Source organism: Tursiops truncatus, chromosome 17 (assembly GCF_011762595.2).
Source record: "Tursiops truncatus isolate mTurTru1 chromosome 17, mTurTru1.mat.Y, whole genome shotgun sequence".
In the NCBI taxonomy this organism is placed as follows: Eukaryota; Metazoa; Chordata; class Mammalia; order Artiodactyla; family Delphinidae; genus Tursiops; species Tursiops truncatus.
In genome coordinates, this window is record NC_047050.1 from 51,233,585 (window position 1) to 51,251,533 (window position 17,949).

The 17,949-nt window shown below is 35.7% G+C and overlaps 1 protein-coding gene across 2 annotated transcripts in view; it reads right to left on the minus strand.

The window, feature by feature from the left end:
* NUDCD1 (NudC domain containing 1) overlaps window positions 1-17,949 on the minus strand; it is a 93,784-nt gene that overhangs the window by 34,002 nt on the left and 41,833 nt on the right. The window contains exons 6-8 of one of the 2 annotated variants that reach the window (XM_033842677.2): window positions 14,548-14,752; window positions 11,301-11,445; window positions 6,580-6,705 (exon numbers count right to left, since the gene is read on the minus strand). In XM_033842677.2, coding sequence (XP_033698568.1) covers window positions 6,580-6,705; window positions 11,301-11,445; window positions 14,548-14,752 — 476 coding nt within the window. The remainder of the gene's footprint in view (window positions 1-6,579; window positions 6,706-11,300; window positions 11,446-14,547; window positions 14,753-17,949) is intronic. The other variant, XM_033842678.2, reaches the window with a different exon arrangement.

Below are 17,949 nucleotides of genomic sequence, written 5' to 3' on the forward strand. Positions count from 1 at the left end.
TGGCGCAGTGGTTGAGAATCTGCCTGCTAATGCAGGGGACACGGGTTCGAGCCGTGGTCTGGGAGGATCCCACATGCCGCAGAGCAACTAGGCCCGTGAGCCACAACTACTGAGCCTGTGCATCTGAAGCCTGTGCTCCGCAACAGGAGAGGCCGTGACAGTGAGAGGCCCGCGCACCGCGATGAAGAGTGGCCCCCACTTGCCACAACTAGAGAAAGCCCTCGCACGGAAACGAAGACCCAACACAGCAAAAATTAATTAATTAATTAATAAACTCCTACCCCCAACATCCAAAAAAAAAAGCCTTAAAAAAAAAAAAAAAAAAACTTCTAGGAAGAGTTTCTTCCTGTAGAGATGCTCAGTATATATGAACTCATATTCTAAGAAAAAATTCTGTCAGTCAAGTAACAATCTCATTGATATCTCAAGGGAAAGGCTAAATTCTAGTGGACTGAGGGCTTGATAACTGTGTAGAAACTTTAAGAATCAAGAAATATGTGATATGCAACTAAAATTATCTTTCCTTTCAGAGAACAGAAGGTAAAAATGGAATTGAAGACTACTTCAAATAGGTCCGTCACAGGTAATGTCAATAATAACCACTGGCAACAAATAATTGACATTATCCATTATATTCTCATAACCCTGAAAGAAACTGAAGTGCTTTCAGTTGAATCACACTCATTATGACACCAGTATTACTGTGATACCTGAACATTAACTTGCAGGGAGACAATTATCTTAAGGACTCTTTCATTTCTGCACATCTTTCTAGCAGAAGCACTAATGTGTTCTAGACTACTACTTCAAGGTGTTTTTAAAGCAAACAACTGTGGAAGGTAAACTGTCTCCCTCCACAGCAAAAGGCAGGCTTTTTTTACTGTCCAGTGGCATGAACATAAGCTCTCTCTCCTGAGCAAGGTCAGCCAAGCTTTCTGGTCATCTCCATATTACACTGTGGGAACTGGGACACTGGGAATTGGTCCAAATGTTGATACTCTAGCTAATATTACTGCTGTAATAAACTGTCCTTTGTTTCTGACCCAAGAGTCTCATGTCTTTTACCAGCATCTATGAAACTATGGCAGGCTAACTTGCTAGTTTATGGGAAAGTTAAAAATCTCAAATGCACTGCGATTTTGGAGAGAAAGATGGGATGCTGATAGAGACATGGCTCTCTTAAAGAAAAAATATGAGGGCCTTATGGTTCAATTTATACAATTTGAAAGTTCAATTTATACAATTATATAAGTCTGTGGGTACTGGTAGCAAATTCTCTGACCAAATTGTATGGCCAATCAGGCAACAAATGGTCCTCTATTTTACTGCCTGGTAATTAGGAAGACTTGGGGAGAGGGGTGCAGACTGCTTCCAGGGAAGATGGTTCATAGACAGCTGCCTGAATGGTGCTCTGGTTGTTTCTAACTCTTCCAGAAGAGAATACCTCCTCACCAACTTAATGGTGAGCCTCAGGTCCATCCCATAGTAACAACTAGCACTAGGATTTGTCTCCTCTCACTTTCAGGCACTGTTACAGAGATATATACCTACTCTGAGCATGAAGGCAGGGAAATTATTATATAGCTTCATTTCTAATATAGTCAAGTTTGATATAATCAAGTAAATTATAAATTCAGTACCTCAAGGAGCTTAAAAGCTTGAGAACCACTGATTTAGATACTTTCTAAATGTACTTCCTTCCTCTATAAACTCTGATCCTTGATATTAATTCTTAATATCTTTTTGAAGGAATTAGTATACTGAATACACGCCATTTCTACTACCTTTCTTAGTGACATTAATCTAAAAGAATTATTTCCTGTTTGTACTTCCTCTGCTTACTGTCTCAGTGAGTTTATAAGTTACAAATATTCTTTTCAACTGTTTCATTCTCATGTTTTAAGCAGTAAATGATGAATACCACCTGATATGCAAAATTCACTGTAATTTTTTAAAAACATCCTATCATCTTTTGATTGTTCAAGGCTATATTTAATTTGATCTCTATAAATCAGTGTTGTCTGGCAGTAATAAAATGCAAGGCAAATATATAATTTTAAGTATTGCAGCTCTATTTACAATAGCCCGGAGATGGAAACAACCTAAGTGCCCATCATCGGATGAATGGATAAAGAAGATGTGGCACATATATACAATGGAATATTACTCAGCCATAAAAAGAAACGAAATTGAGCTATTTTTAATGAGGTGGATAGACCTAGAGTCTGTCATACAGAGTGAAGTAAGTCAGAAAGAAAAAGACAAATACCGTATGCTAACACATATATATGAAATTTAAGAAGAAAAAAAAATGTCATGAAGAACCTAGGGGTAAGACAGGAATAAAGACACAGACCTACTGGAAAACAGACTTGTGGATATGGGGAGGGGGAAGGGTGAGCTGTGACAGGGCAAGAGAGTGTCATGGACATAGACACACTAACAAACGTAAGGTAGATAGCTAGTGGGAAGCAGCCGCATGGCACAGGGATATCGGCTCGGTGCTTTGTGACCGCCTGGAGGGGTGGGATAGGGAGGGTGGGAGGGAGGGAGACGCAAGAGGGAAGAGATATGGGAACATATGTATATGTATAACTGATTCACTTTGTTATAAAGCAGAAACTAACACACCATTGTAAAGCAATTAAGATGTTAAAAGAAAAAAAAAAGTAAAGAGATGTTAAAAGAAAAAAAAGATGTTAAAAGATGTTAAAAGAAAAAAAAAAGTAAAGAGAAATGGGATATATTCATTTTAATAAATGTATTTTACTTAACCAAACATAACCAACTATCATTTCAACATGAACATTCATATAAAAGTCATTATTAATAATATATTTCACATTCTTTTTTTCATGCTAAGTTTTCAAAATCTGGTTGTGTATTTTACACTTACAGCACATCTCAAACAAACTAGCCACATTTCAAGTGCTCAAAAGCTGTGTGGCTAGTGACTAATATTTTGGATAACACAGCTCTAGAAAAAAGCAAAAATAATTCATCTTCAACTGTATCTAAATTCTGATTTGAGCTTTACACCCCAGTGATCATATCTTATTACTTTTCTCCTTCGCTTCTGAAATTTAATATTTCTCTTTTATTCTGCTGCTACATATATTCATTTAACATTTTACTTTCCAAATGCCAAATTCTAACCCTAATTTACATTTCTTTCAGGGAATTTTATATTTTGGAAAATCTGTCATTTACAATATAAAGTTCTGACCTTTTTGTTACAGTATTTTTTTTTCTTCTAAATTAAGGACATATACTGACCTTTCCATGTACAGGTAATTTCAAATTGTCCAACGTCATGACAAATGAAATCAAGAAGATAAATCTGAAGTAAACATTGCAGAAAGGAGTACGAATTACCCATATAGTACTATCTGATGCCTAAAATGGATGTACCACTGAATATCCACAATATTGGAGCCTCCTTCATTCCCTTCCCCAATGACATGCCAACTGGTATCCTCTTAGGTACACCAAGAAACTATTTTTGAACAAGCTACATTTGACCAGACAGACCTTGACTTTCATACAATACACTGACCTACCAAATCTGTCTTTATTTTTTATTTTTACTTTTTTAATTATTATTATTTTTTTGGCCACACCGCACAGCACGTGGGATCTTAGTTCCCCGACCAGGGATCGAACCTGCACCCCCTTCACTGGACCTCCAGGGAAGTCCCCAGATCTGTCTTCAGAAAGAAGATGGACTTAGTACTTAATTGTTGTTCCAGTTATTACCATTCCACTTATTCCCAAACATCAATGTTTATGCATTTTTACTTCACTGAATCTTTGCCTTATATTCATAAAAAATGACTAATGATAGAAAAAGTGCTTACCATTATAAAAAGAAACTTTGGCCTCAAATTTAACTCAGTTGAGATACTGGTTCAAGACAGAAAGATACTAACTCACCTCCTCCCAAGAAGGAGGGGCAAGCATCTAGTTCAACACACATCTGAAATATACTTCAGGGAGAGGAAGTAAGTGCCATCGTTTGCACTCTTCCTCTGCCTCACTTCAGAGCACCAGTAATCTCCCAGAGGGAACCTTGTACACACATCTGGTGCTCTGATTTTTGTGGTTTCTGCCCAGGGGATGCTCACTGATTGCCTGGTTCTGGTAGCCAGTAAGGCTCGCATTCCGGGTGCCATGGGACTATAGCAATTAGAGACAGTTCCTGGCTGACTACCACTATAGGGCTCAACGGAGATGGCAGACCGAAACACAACCCCAGTCTTTCTGTGTAAAAACCCTCTCTGCTTGTCCTAAAGCTTCAGAGTAGTGGTAGGTTTCTGGTGTGACACACACCTAGAGGCTTACTGAGGTGCTGCTGCTCTGTGTGGACAGAGGCCAGTGACTGCCATCTTCGCACATTCCCTCTGCCTTACTCTAAGTCACTGGTATCTCCAGGAAAGGAGCTTGCATACTCATCTGGTGCCTCAATTTTTGCGACTGTCACCCAGGGTATACCTCTAGACCATCTGGCTCTGGTGGACAGTGGGGCTGACTTACGTTTGTGATCCCACAGGACTGTACACATTTGTGTACTTCAAACCCTGATGCCTGAGGGTCTGGCTTCCAACCAGCCTGAATTCAGGTGCTGACCGAGATCGTCCGTTTTGGGACACTAACAGGTCTTGGCACACCCTCAATTACTGGGAGCCAAAAAAAAAAAAAAGCTGCTCAGACAATCACAAAGTCTGAGAGGCAACTAAGAACTAGGGGCAGAGTTGAACAATAAGGTTCATCTCCTATATAAGACCACATCTTTAACTGGGAGAGATGGCTATTTTATTTAACGGACAGAAACCAACACAGCAAGTCAAGGAAAATGAAGAAACAGAAGAATGTCTTTCAAAGGAAGCAATAAGATAAAACCTCAGAAAGAGACCTTAATGAAACAGAGATAAGTGATTTAACTGATAAAGAGTTCAAAATAATGGTCATAAAGATGCCCACTGAGCTTGGGAGAAGAATGAACAAAGTGAGAACTTCAACAAAGCTTAGAAAAATAGAAGAGAGTATATATTTATATAAGTATATAAGTAGTAGTATCAACTTCTTCCTCTAAGGAGCTAGAGGCCTCAGGGAATAAGATGTTTACACCGCTCCACCAGGGTCAGCCAGATCTGGTTTGGCACTGCCTGTGACTAAGGTTATTGCTAAATTCTAGGATTTAGTCAGCAGATGGGGCTTTTGTACCCTAATTTGTAAATAATAAATGTTTTATTTTGGTCCCCTTCTGTTACTCCTTGGTTTTAATTTTTAGTATGCTTAAACATAGCAAATAAAGAGAGGTATTATTAACTAGATGCCTCTCAATGACCAACATTAAACTACTTGATCAGTACTACTTAGTAGTGCTATACTAAAATGAAATGAAATTCTTGGAGGAGCTAAGCTTAAACAATAACATTTTATGACATCTAAGATCAGGTGTCTTCTCTATAAAAGTTAGGCAGGAAACAGTACCTAAAAGTTATAGCTCCTAAGACTATAACTTTAGGAAGAAAGGCCAGATTCTTCAAGAATAAATAATCTACAGTTAGTCAGATTGAAGAGTCTTTCATCAGTCACACTTAAGAATGATTTTCTAAAATCTAACCCAAGGAAGTAAGAGTAATTGTGTAATGGCTCTTCACTCACCATTAATGGAGTTATCTATGGGATTATGTCAGAACTAAACAATATCTAAGAAGCAAAACGCCTAAAAAAATCTAACGACTTTGATCATCTGGGCTTTGGATCAATGCCCAGATTGCATAAAATAATATGACCAAGAACTTTGTTTACTCTTCAGTTAGAGGAGTGATTGACAAGGAAGGGAAATATAAAAGTGTATGCAAATTTCTTGAGATCCAAGATGCACCTGAAACAATTTCTATTTCTATGACTCTCACCAAGAGATCAGTCTAAAAATGTTTTTAAGCAGTTATCAGAATCAGAACCTTTGGTGGGTGTTAGGTACACTGTGGTAAGCAAAATGTCATCTCTGTGCTTTTTAGAAATTATTGGAGTTAGTTAGTTATAGGAGAGCAAAGCAGATGCAGAAATTAATCAGAAGAGTAAGTAATTTTGGTACAAGCTTGAATGATACCTCTTTCTACCCACTGGTCTTATGCCATTCCACCTCATTTGTCTACATAGGTATAATCAAAAAAATGCTCATTTTTATAACACCTTTGAGTATTGTAATACCCAGCCATTAGTTAAAAAAATGTTAAGTATCCAAAAAAAGTTAGGAAAGGACAGTGAGAGGAAAGTCAGATATTAAGTTGTTATATATTACAGGCACAACTACACATAGAAAAACTGCACAGAAAAAAAGCCCACTGAAAGATATCAATATGCAATACTGCCAAACATACAACATTGTTTAATTAGGGATGACGATATAAAATGATGGCTACTTTAGGGAGTGAAGAAATTTACGTCACAGCCAGTAACTGACAATCAACCTGTCTTTGCAAAATAGTATTTAGTCAATCAATTATCATCTCATCTGAATAACTTTTATTTATTCACAAATTTTTAGAAATATCATTATCAAGAACTTACCACATGAGTAGTTTTTAATGTACTGCCATCAAATCTGCATAAACTGGAGCTCTCTTCAAAGAAAATATCACATTCTTCTAACTCTTGAGCATTACAAGGAGGTTTACCTTTATCTGGATTTGGATTCTTAGACCATAAAAGAAAATAAATAACAACAAGAGAATGAATTTCTTCATACTCAACAATGTTAAGATTACAGCAATAATATTAAATTTCAGACTCATGACCAATAAAAACTTAAAAACAGACACAAAAAAGAGAATGATGGAATCAGCAGAGAAAGATATGAAAACAGCTATTATAAACTTGTTCTATATACTCAGAGATGTAAAGAAAAACAAACACATTGAGAAATATGGAAGATATAAAAAAGAACTAAACTGAAATTCTAGATATGAAAATACAATATCTGAAATGGAAAACACAATATTAGATGGGATTGACAGCCGATTAGACATTGCAGAAGAAAAGACAACCAGTGAGTTGGAGTCTATCTAAAATGTAACAGTCTATCTAAAATAGTAATAGAGTCTATCTAAAAATGAAGCAGAGAAGACAAAAATAAAACACACACAAAAGATGAGAACCCTAGTGACCTGTGGAACAATATCAAATGGTCTAACATATGAGTATTTGGAAGAATGCAAGAAGAATGGAAAAAATTTTGAAGAAATGATGGCAGTTTTTTTCAAATTTGATGAAAACTATAATCCTACAGATTAAAGAAGGTCAAAGAACCCCAAGCATAACAAACATTAAGAAAAAAAAAAACACAGAGCAAGTCACATTACAATGAAATTGCTAAAAATGAGAAAAACGAAATTATTCTCCAAGTAATAAAGAGAAAATCTTAAAAGTGGTTACAAGAGGGAAAAATCACATTACTGACAGAGGAACAAAATTACAAATGACAGCTGACTTCTCATCAGAAACTACACAAGCCAGAAAACAATGGAGTATATTTGAAGTTCTGAAAGGGAAAAAAACCGTCAGCACTGACTTACACCCTTAACAAAAATAGCTTTAAAAGAAGGAACTCAAGTATTTTTGCAGACAAGGAAGACATGTATTTCTGCAGACAAACAAAAGCTGAAAGAATTTATCCAGCAGAACTACATTGCAAGAAATGACAAAAGAAGTTCTTCAGCCAGGAAAAAAATGACACCAGATGGCAATCTGAATCAACACAAAGGAATGTAAAAAAGAGGAAATGACAAATATTTGGATCAATATAAGGCTTTTTCACCCTGCATTTTTAATCTCTTTAAAAGAAAACTGACCGACTGAAGTTAAAATAATAACATATCATGAAGTTTATAACATAGAAATAAAGTGACAAAAATAATACAAAGGATGGAATGGAAATATACTGTAAAGTTTTTAAGTTATGAGTTAAGTGATAATATTTTGAGGATAGATGGTGATAAGATGAAGATGTTATACTATAAACTCTAGAACAACCACTAAACACACACACAAATATCCACCCAAACAAAAACACAGAGGTATCATGAAAAATATGCCCAAAGTAGAGATAAATGGAATCATTAAAGTAATTTTAATATGTTCACTGTTTGAATGAAAAAATCACTGTTTGGTCTTATATCCCTCAAAGAGTAAAAAAGGATCACTTAAAAGATAAGTTATACATTCACATGCATATAACAGAAATACAATTCTATAACAACTGATAAAATGTCCACACAACTAGTTTGCCAAAATGCAGTCATGTTACTGAGAACCTAATGTGAAAGGACCAGAGAGTCTGTGAAACTAAATGTCTGGAAGTTACACACATTATCAAATCTGTCCATTTTCCAGCTGGGACATGGAGCCAGCTAGCTGTGGTTGTCTTCTCCTTTCTAAGTATCAATGGAAACAATTCTGGTTGCAGTGGCTGGCTGAGAAGGTAATTCCAGCAATTAGCTGGGGCCATTTTGTCACAGTATCTCAAGAAGATATACACATCCAGCAGAAAAGAAAGCCCCCAGGTAGCTGTGGCTGTCTTCTCCTTTCTAAGTACCAATGAAACAATTCTGGTTGCAGTGGCTGGCTGAGAAGGTAATTCCAGCAATTAGCTCGGGCCATTCTGTCACAGTGTCTCAAGAAGATATATACATCCAGCAGAAAAGAAAGCACCCTCCCCACTCCTCCCTCCCTTCTCCTTTCAATTACCCATATGTTAGAGATGGGAGGGCAAAAATTAAAAGCTAAGGACTATCAAAGCAGCCAGTATTTAACAGGACAAGATTATAGAGAAAAGGGAATAGCAAAGAGAACCCAAGACTATGTTGCTTTCCTAGAGTTATCTGTTATTTCAAGCTGAGCTGAAAAAGACAAGTGGAAAGCAGAGGATAAGGGGCTAAAAAGCTGAGTTCTGATAATTATCAAAGTGCTTGGGAGACAAAAATTAGAGATCAGGGCCCACACAGGAGGAGAAACCCTGGTAAACATTCCAGACTTTCAGTTGAGATTCATGAAAAGTTCCACCCTAGGACTAAGAACAAACAAAGAATAAACCAGCCATGCAAAAAACTGAAATCCAGCATCAAATCAAATCAATCAGTAACGGGATTAAGAAAACAGGCAGAAAATGTTGGGGATGCAGCTAATGTAGTATTTAGAAGGAAGTGTATAGCATTACATGCTTTCATTAGAAAAGGAGAAAGGTCAAAAATCAATCATCTAAGATTTCACCTTCAAAAAAGAGCAAAATAAATCTAAAGCAAGCAAAAGAGAGAAATAAATGTAATAACAGTCTGGATGAAATTGGAAACTGAAAAAAAAAAGGAAAAATAAAGTCAATAGAAATAGATGCCCCAAATAATCCTATAACTATTAAAGAAATTAAATTCATGGTTTAAAACCTTCAAAAAAGAAAACTCCAGTCCAGATAGTTTCACTGGCAACATCTATTAAACATTAAAGAACATATAATGCCAAGTCTACACAATCTCTTCCAGAAATAGAAGATAGCAACACTTCGCTACTCATTTTATGAACTCAGCATTACCCAGATACCAAAAGTAGATAAAGACAGTAAAAAGTCAAAACAAAACAAAAACCATAGGCCTCAATATTCCTCACAAACATAAATGTAAAACTCTTCAATAACATATTAGTAAACCAAACCAGTGATATGTAAAAAAGAATAATAATACATCATGACCATCATGATAAATACTCTTAGCATACTAGGAATAGAAGAAATTTCCTCAAAGTGATAAAAAGAATCCATCATACTTAATAGTGAAAATTCAGTCTTCTCCCCAAGATCATGAATAAGGCAAGAATATCTGCTTTCACTATTCACCATTCCTATTTTACAGTGCATTAGAGGTTCTAATCAATGCAGTAAGGCAAGAAAAAGTATAAAGATTTGAAAAACACAAAACTGCCTTCAGTTAGAGATGACAAGATTCTGTTTTTTATTTTAAAAGTAACAACCACACTAGTGTTTAGGCATAAATAACTTACTCATATATATGAATATTCATTTGAAATCATCAAGTTTAAAAGACAGTTAGTAGCAATTATCTACAATCTCAAAACAAACCCCCACTACTGTCACTATAATTATATCCCCAGAGCCCTATCACAATAAATACTTGCTGAATATTGAATGAACACAGAGCAATGCAGTCTGCATGGCTTGTAACAAGAGGGCTATGAAATCAAAGTTCTAGAGTCATACATATGAATTCCAGGGATTCTTGAAATTTTCCATTATGCTAGAAAATGTGAAACTTGGTTTCTCCATTTTGGTCATGTTTTTTTTTGTCAGAGACATTGACCTTCAATATTCTAATCTTTCCTTTCTACCTTAGGATGCAACTAACTTACAGTACAAATACTTCTTTATATAATCTTCCTCATTGCTATAATTCCAGATGGCAATAAATCAGACATTTTAAATTTGCTGATATGTTTTGGTAAAGGAACATAACTGAAGTTCTGGTGTATTGCTGAATTTGTTCAAATTCTTAACATTATCTTAAATGTTATCAGAGTAGGAACATACTCAACAAAAATCTCACAGCTGTATGTTTTATATGTATATACACACACATACACACAAACACCCCTTGTGATATTCTAAGAGCACCCAGAAAATTTCAATGACTACACGTAGATTATTAGCAAGGTAGGGGGTAAAATCATAATTTTTGTCCCTGTCAGCTTTGGTCAGTCAATTCTTCTAAAAGAGAATATAGATATACACAGAGATAGAGTTGACACTTGAACAACATGGGTCTGAACTGGAAAGGTCCACTTAAAATACATACTACAGAAATATATAATACCCAACTGGTTGAATCTGAGGATGTGAGCAGGAGATACAGAGGACCGACTGTAAAGTTATACTTGGATTTTTGAGTGCACAAGGGTTGGTCCCCTAACCACTGCATTGTTCAAGTGTCAACTATATATCTCTTTTTTTCTCTCTGTACATATATTGAGAGAGCGAAAGATACATATATACATACAACCATACATGCACACCCACCCTATATGTACAACATGCCCACACACATATATATATTCACACAGTATAAGGAATATATATTAGAATTTTAAGCCATATTCAAACACTAGTCAGTGATACCTAATCTGTCTCTTACATTAGGAAAAGCAAAATAATGTTTGAAAAACATGGTGTAATCCTCACATAACATACTTCTGGATCCTTGGGAAGTCACACTGCTATTGCAATTGCTTACCAGTTCATCAGAGGTCAAATGCATCAAACGTTCAGCTATTGCAGCACACTGGGCTGAGTCTCTAATAAATTCCCCCTGTTTATCACCGACCACTAGCTCTGGCCATGTCAGTCCTTCATTCTTCTTAATCAAGGAAATCTCCAAGCTAGAAGTTTAAGATGAGAAAAGTAATGTTACATTAAGCAACTATACAACCAATACCAAACAGAAGAATCTTCCACAGAAATTACCCCTCTGATGTCCAGAGGATGTTTTACCAAAAATCATGTTCATTTTCATTCTGCATATGATGGAAAACCTATCATCCAAGGGTAAACAATATAGATCTAATAGACAAGAAGGCACCACTGGAGTGATTGGAAAGAGTAACACCACTCAGAAAGTACTGCTGCAGTTCAGGTGTGCTGTGTGTTACCAATCTTCAGTAATAGAAAAATGCAAGCAGCATGAATCTATGAGCTATTTCACTGGGGAATGGTCGGGGGGGCACATAAAGTTAACTGGAAAGGGCCTATAACTAAAGGTACCTCTTTGTGTGTGGAGCCAACAATTACCTTCATTATCACAAACTAGTAGCCATAATATATTATTAACCTAAATATCAGGAAGGTTAGTTAAATCAATAAAAAAGGACCCATCGGGGAACACTAAGATTAAGGACTGATGCAGCAGAAAAGGGAGAGAGAGCTGAGTCAGGGCAGACTGTGGACATGGGATAGGGAGTTGCCCATGTGCCTCTTGAATAGGAAAGGAAATCCAGGTAAGCTGGCTGTTGCTATAATACAGAGAAAAGTGATGTTGGTGGTAGCTGTTTCACAGCAAAGCAACCTTTTCCATGTGCCATCTCTGATAAACATGGGCCATACTAACCCATGCCCTGGAACACAATTGCAAGGAAACAATTGCAAGAACACGATAGTAACTATTATCGTAATTATCAAATAGAACATGCAAACTTATCAGATATTCTTTTTCAAGGCTATTATCACTACCTCATGAATTAATTACAGTACTTTAAAATTTTCTAAAACTTCTTGTATTTTAAGAGACTATACAAAATAATATCTTTCTTATGTAATGAGTTCCTATCATTAGCATTAAAAACTACCACCATGGTCAATAATGCCCAGATTTAGTTACATTTTCTAAGGAGAAAGCTAATCTTGAATGATGATGATGATGGTGATAATGATGATAATAAAAATAATGACAGCAGCTTATACTTACCTAATGCTTACCGTAAGCTAGGTGCTATCTTAAGTACTTTACATGTTTTAACTCATTTACTGCTCACCACAAACAAATAAAGTAAGCACTATTATCATCTCCATTTTACAAGTAAGAAAAGAAAGCACTGAGAGGTTAAGTAACTTGCCAAGGTCACAAGCTAGTAAAGCAGTCTGGCTCCAAGTCCATGTTCTTCACTACTGCACTATTCTGCCTCTCTGAAAAAATATATGTAAATAACTATTAAAGAACTTGTACCTAGTGACCAGAATGCATAAATACTGTTCTTAGTCAGTTGCTAGCTAAAGAAGTTAGAATTCGTACAGTTTTAGTTATAAAGAATTTATGAACCATCATTAAATTGGCATATCTAGTCAATGTTACTTTTAGCACAAATGCATTTCTACATTTTAAAACTAGAATCACATCCTATCATCCAAGCAAAAAGGAACACACAGCCCCATACATAATAAACTACAGATTAGTTAACAAATCCTTCCAAAACTACAAGGAACATTAACTACTGAAAATGAGACGAATAATATAATCAAGTACAAAAAGATCATGTGTTTTTAAACCAATGATACCACCAACACAGCACTGTAATTATCTTTTGTAACATAAAATAGTAATCAAGCACCTCAAATTTAATGAAAAAAGAATACTGGTCTATATTCATGTGTTAAATGCTGAAACTATTTGCATAAGGTCCAGCTCTTCTCCTAAACCTTGGCTGGGTTACTGCTTGATGACTTATATTTAGCAGTATGTTCCAGCTGGTTTGCCAATTTAAAAATGCTATCCTCATCTCTCACACACACTAGTAAGATATGTTTAAATAGAATATATGGAAATATAAAATATTTTTGAAAGAACCTTTCAGATATTGAGTTTTTAAGATAATACATTAAAAAGTATAACGAAGTCACCAAATCTCTCCATTAATAAAATGATTTCAGGGTATCTGCTTAATTTAAAAACAATTTTGAACTAGATATATATTTCTTAGACTAGCAGAATTCAGAGTCACATCAAGACTCACATGGATGGGTAAAATACCACTAACCAAGAATTATATTTAATAAAAATATTTAATTTTAACCCACTTCTGACAAAATTTGACCATTTTAAAAATTAAGTGCCTAACACCATTCATTAACCATCACTGAATTCAATAATTACTAAGACTTGATCTAAAATGAAAGAGACTAATTTTATTAATCCAAATGATTAGGGAATGAAGTATCTGGAACAATAGATTTACAAAGAGGAACGGTAGTTGGGACAGAGGATTATAGTCTTACAAGACACAACCTTTGTTTACCTTTTATTTACATATTCTTTTTACTGAGGTGTAATTTATAGATGCAATTCATGGATTTTAAGTGTAGAATTCATTGTTTGACAAATGCATACGCCCGTATAACCCAATAAAGATAGTGAAACATCCAGGAAGTTCCCTTGTGCATTTTTCCAGTCAATCCTCCTGCACCCTAGAGGTAACCACAGTTCTGATTTGTATCACCATAGATTAGTTCTGCCAGTTCTAGAACTTCACTTATGTGGAATTGCACAGGGCATACTTTTTGTCTCTGGCTTCTTTCAGTCCACGTAACGTTTTTGAGGTTCATATTGCAGAGTAGCATTCCACTAATTAGCAAATTAAAGTTAATAGAAAAAAATTATTTCTATTAAAAAGTTTAAAAAGCACAAATTTAAATAAATGACCACTTTCACCTATTTATTATTATTATTGTTTCTGTTATTATTATTATTGTACCCAGAGCTGGTAATGAAAAGCACGCAGTATAATGTAAACAATAACTATAATAGTATTTTTAATCTTAACTACAGTAATTTCATTTTTAATCTATCTTAAGAAAAATAATCAGCAATACTGATGGACCTATTGTAGTATTCCCCTATGATGTAACCACTGCAAAAAGTATAAAAAGAAAACAAGGAAAAAGTGAAATAATAAAAAATAAAATTTTAAATATAAATAAAACTATAAAAATACCTATTATTCTCTTTAATTATCCATGTACTGCTTTCATGATCAATAGATGAATAGAGATTTCCTTCCAAAAACCTCTGACCCTTCAGCACAACGTTGACATGATCAGGCAAAAACTGTATTTGAATGTCTTCCTTAGTACAGTCTTCTGGAAGCGATATTGTTACTGTCAAATCATCTTCAGTCTGTTGCCAGTAATACAGAGGTTCTTTTAGGAAAAGAAAAATGCATTATGTAATTAAAAAGCTGAGACTAGGTCATACAAAAGAAAACCTATCTTAGCATATTTTCTAGTGATCGTCTCACAAAAAAATAATTATGAACAAACACACAGAGATGTCCATGGGGAATTTTCACTTAAAGAGTTGTAGCAATTTACTTGACATTTTCCTGTTCCAGGATTACCTCATGCTCCAAGAGATACACATTCATAAAGTACAAATCATAGCAACTCTTTCATCCCCATTCCTTCTCTCCCTGCCTCTCAGTATCCCTACTTCCCTACTTCTCCCTCTTCCTCTTATACACGCACATGCACACACACACACAGTGGATTCCGATTTCAAAAGAATACCAAATATGTCATAAACTCCTGTCTGAAACTTTCACCACAGCCTTGATTTGCCAATGCTGGAGCAATATAGTAACTCTGTGATACAGGAGACTACTGTTATTTGGTGGGATACATGTCCACACAAAAATAAAAGATATTTTCCTTATAAAGGTATTGGCTATTCTACCTCATTCACAACATGAAAGCAATTTCATAGCAAATTCAAGGGCTGTCAGTATATTTTGTCTAAGTTCCCAATAAAAGAATCCTGCCTTCATCACCTTCTCTTAACTCCTCAGCTTGTCTCCTAAAAAGCTATCTACTAAAGAGACACTTTGAGACCCATCATACTATCACCACGGAAGTAGGAAAATAGGGCTTAAATGCAAAATGAATAAATATTTGCTTAATGGCATCCATAAACATTAATCTGTCTATCCACTCATCAGAAAGGAATATAACAGGGCTGTTAGGAACTAGTGCTCCAGAGTTGGCTAGTCCACGGTCTGAATCCTGGTTCAACCATTTAATAATTCTGATACACAACTATACCTCTAATCCTCATTTTTCTAATCTGTAAAACAGTGTAACAGAATATTGCACACCTCTTAGGACTGACTGGTGACACTTAAATGAGTTAATGCATGTAAAACATTTAATATCAATTCTGTTAGCTAAATATATTATAAACTCTCACTAAATGTGGGTTATTACTCCTTTTATTTTTGTGTGGTTTTATGTTAAAACTTGGGGGGGTACTTGATATGCTGAAAGATATAGCATAAGCATGGTGTGTCTCCTGGAAGGGTCGCTTTTATCTGAAATTAAAATTTTTCTTTTAACAAATATGATAATATAGAAATAAATATAAAACATGCAGGCTTCCCTGGTGGTGCAGCAGTTAAGAATCTGCCTGCCAATGCAGGGGACACAAGTTTGAGCCCTGGTCTGGGAGGATCCCCCATGCTGCGGAGCGACTGGGCCCAGGCACCGCAGCTGCTGAGCCTGCACTCTGGAGGCCTGCGAGCCACAACGGCTGAAGCTCACGCGCCTGGAGCCCGTGCTCTGCAACAGGAGAAGGCACCGCAATGAGAAGCCCGCACACCGCAAAGACAAGAGGCCCCTGCTCGCCACTAGAGAAAAGCCCACACGCAGCAACAGAAGACCCAGCGCAGCCAAAAATAAAATAAATTTTAAAAAAAATGCATGGGGGGCTTCCCTGGTGGCACAGTGGTTGAGAGTCCGCCTGCCAATGCAGGGGACACAGGTTCATGCCCCGGTCCGGGAAGATCCCACATGCCGCGGAGCAGCTGGGCCTGTGAGCCATGGCCGCTAAGCCTGTGCGTCCGGAGCCTGTGCTCCACAAGGGGAAAGGCCACAACAGTGAGAGGCCCGCGTACCGCAAAAAAAAAAAAAAAAAAAAAAAGCATGAATTTTTAGGATAAAATTGTTACTTCGGGGTAATATCTAACTTGCATCACATTCCTTTAAGTCTCAGATCCTCTATCTTTTGCCTTTCGAAGTACTTTTAATAAAAACTTACTGAAAATGCTTGAAATATAGCTTAAAAGACATACTATAAGCTCTCTAAGAAATGTTTTACTCATCCCTCGTCTCGCACAAACATTAACAAGGCAGTTTATACATAATAATCATGAAATATAGAATTTCTGCCAGATATGGGGATGCGAGGAACCTGCAAAATCACATGAGCTTTTAGTATAAATTAAGGCCATGGACATAGACTAAAGAGAAAGCCAGAATTTTCTTACTCTCCTCTCCATCAAAACTATACAGACACCTAAATAATTTTTTCCATTGTTGGTTGCTTTGAGTACCTTTCTATATCTCTACAGACTGTATTAGGTCTTCAAAGAAAATATCATTATTTATAATATCATGACAATACCAAATGGGTAATAGATAATATCAGTCCTCTTGAAGTTTATAGAAAATGAAACCGGTATACATACTCAAAAGAGTGCTTAAAAGAAAGCATACTAATTAACAAACTATGCATAATTTTTAAAAATTAGAACAATTTTCCTTTCTTATTGTGAAAGTCCAATGATAAAATAAATACAGAAGAAATTTCCCAAGAGAAAGTGGGTACAAGAAAGGGCTATTTATTAGAAAAGAAACAGAAAAATGGAAGGGACTTGTGGTTTACACTAAAAGGGAAAAACGAATTCAGGAGGAACGCAAAATATAGTGTGAGATGTCAACAAAAGAAACACTGGACTAGTGGCTAGTGATTTAAACACATGATGTGTCCCAACTAGCCTGCAAATCTGTCTTGGAACCACATGGTCCTAGCTACTAGGCAGACTGGTTCTAAGGATTAAGGCAGTCTTTCATTCTTCCACAATCGCTCACCAAAGGAGTTCTAAAGCGCATGTGGTCTAGAGATATGGATAGCTGCTCTGGCTAAGCTTTAGGAGAGTTTAACATTATAATTAAGACAAAATAGTAGAATTTATTCAGAAAGGGATCTCACATAAAAACATCACAAGACGCTAAATAAAACGCTACCAAGCACAACCCTTATAATTGGAGTTGTACATGTTTACAAACCTGGAAAAGTATATAAAAATATACTTATAAAAATAGTGAAACCAGTTTTTATTTTAAATAATTAAGTTGTTAAAGTAATAAAAAGGGTAGATTCAAAGAGTAATATATATAATTGTTAAATATTGTGAAAATCTCTGTTAAGTAAAATATACTAGTCCCTGGCTATAAATACCACAAATATAAACAGTAATGATTATAGAAAAATGTTCTCTGGAATACTTTTAAAGAATATGTACTCTTTGTATACAAATATAAATTTCTCCTGAAAGACCTTTTTA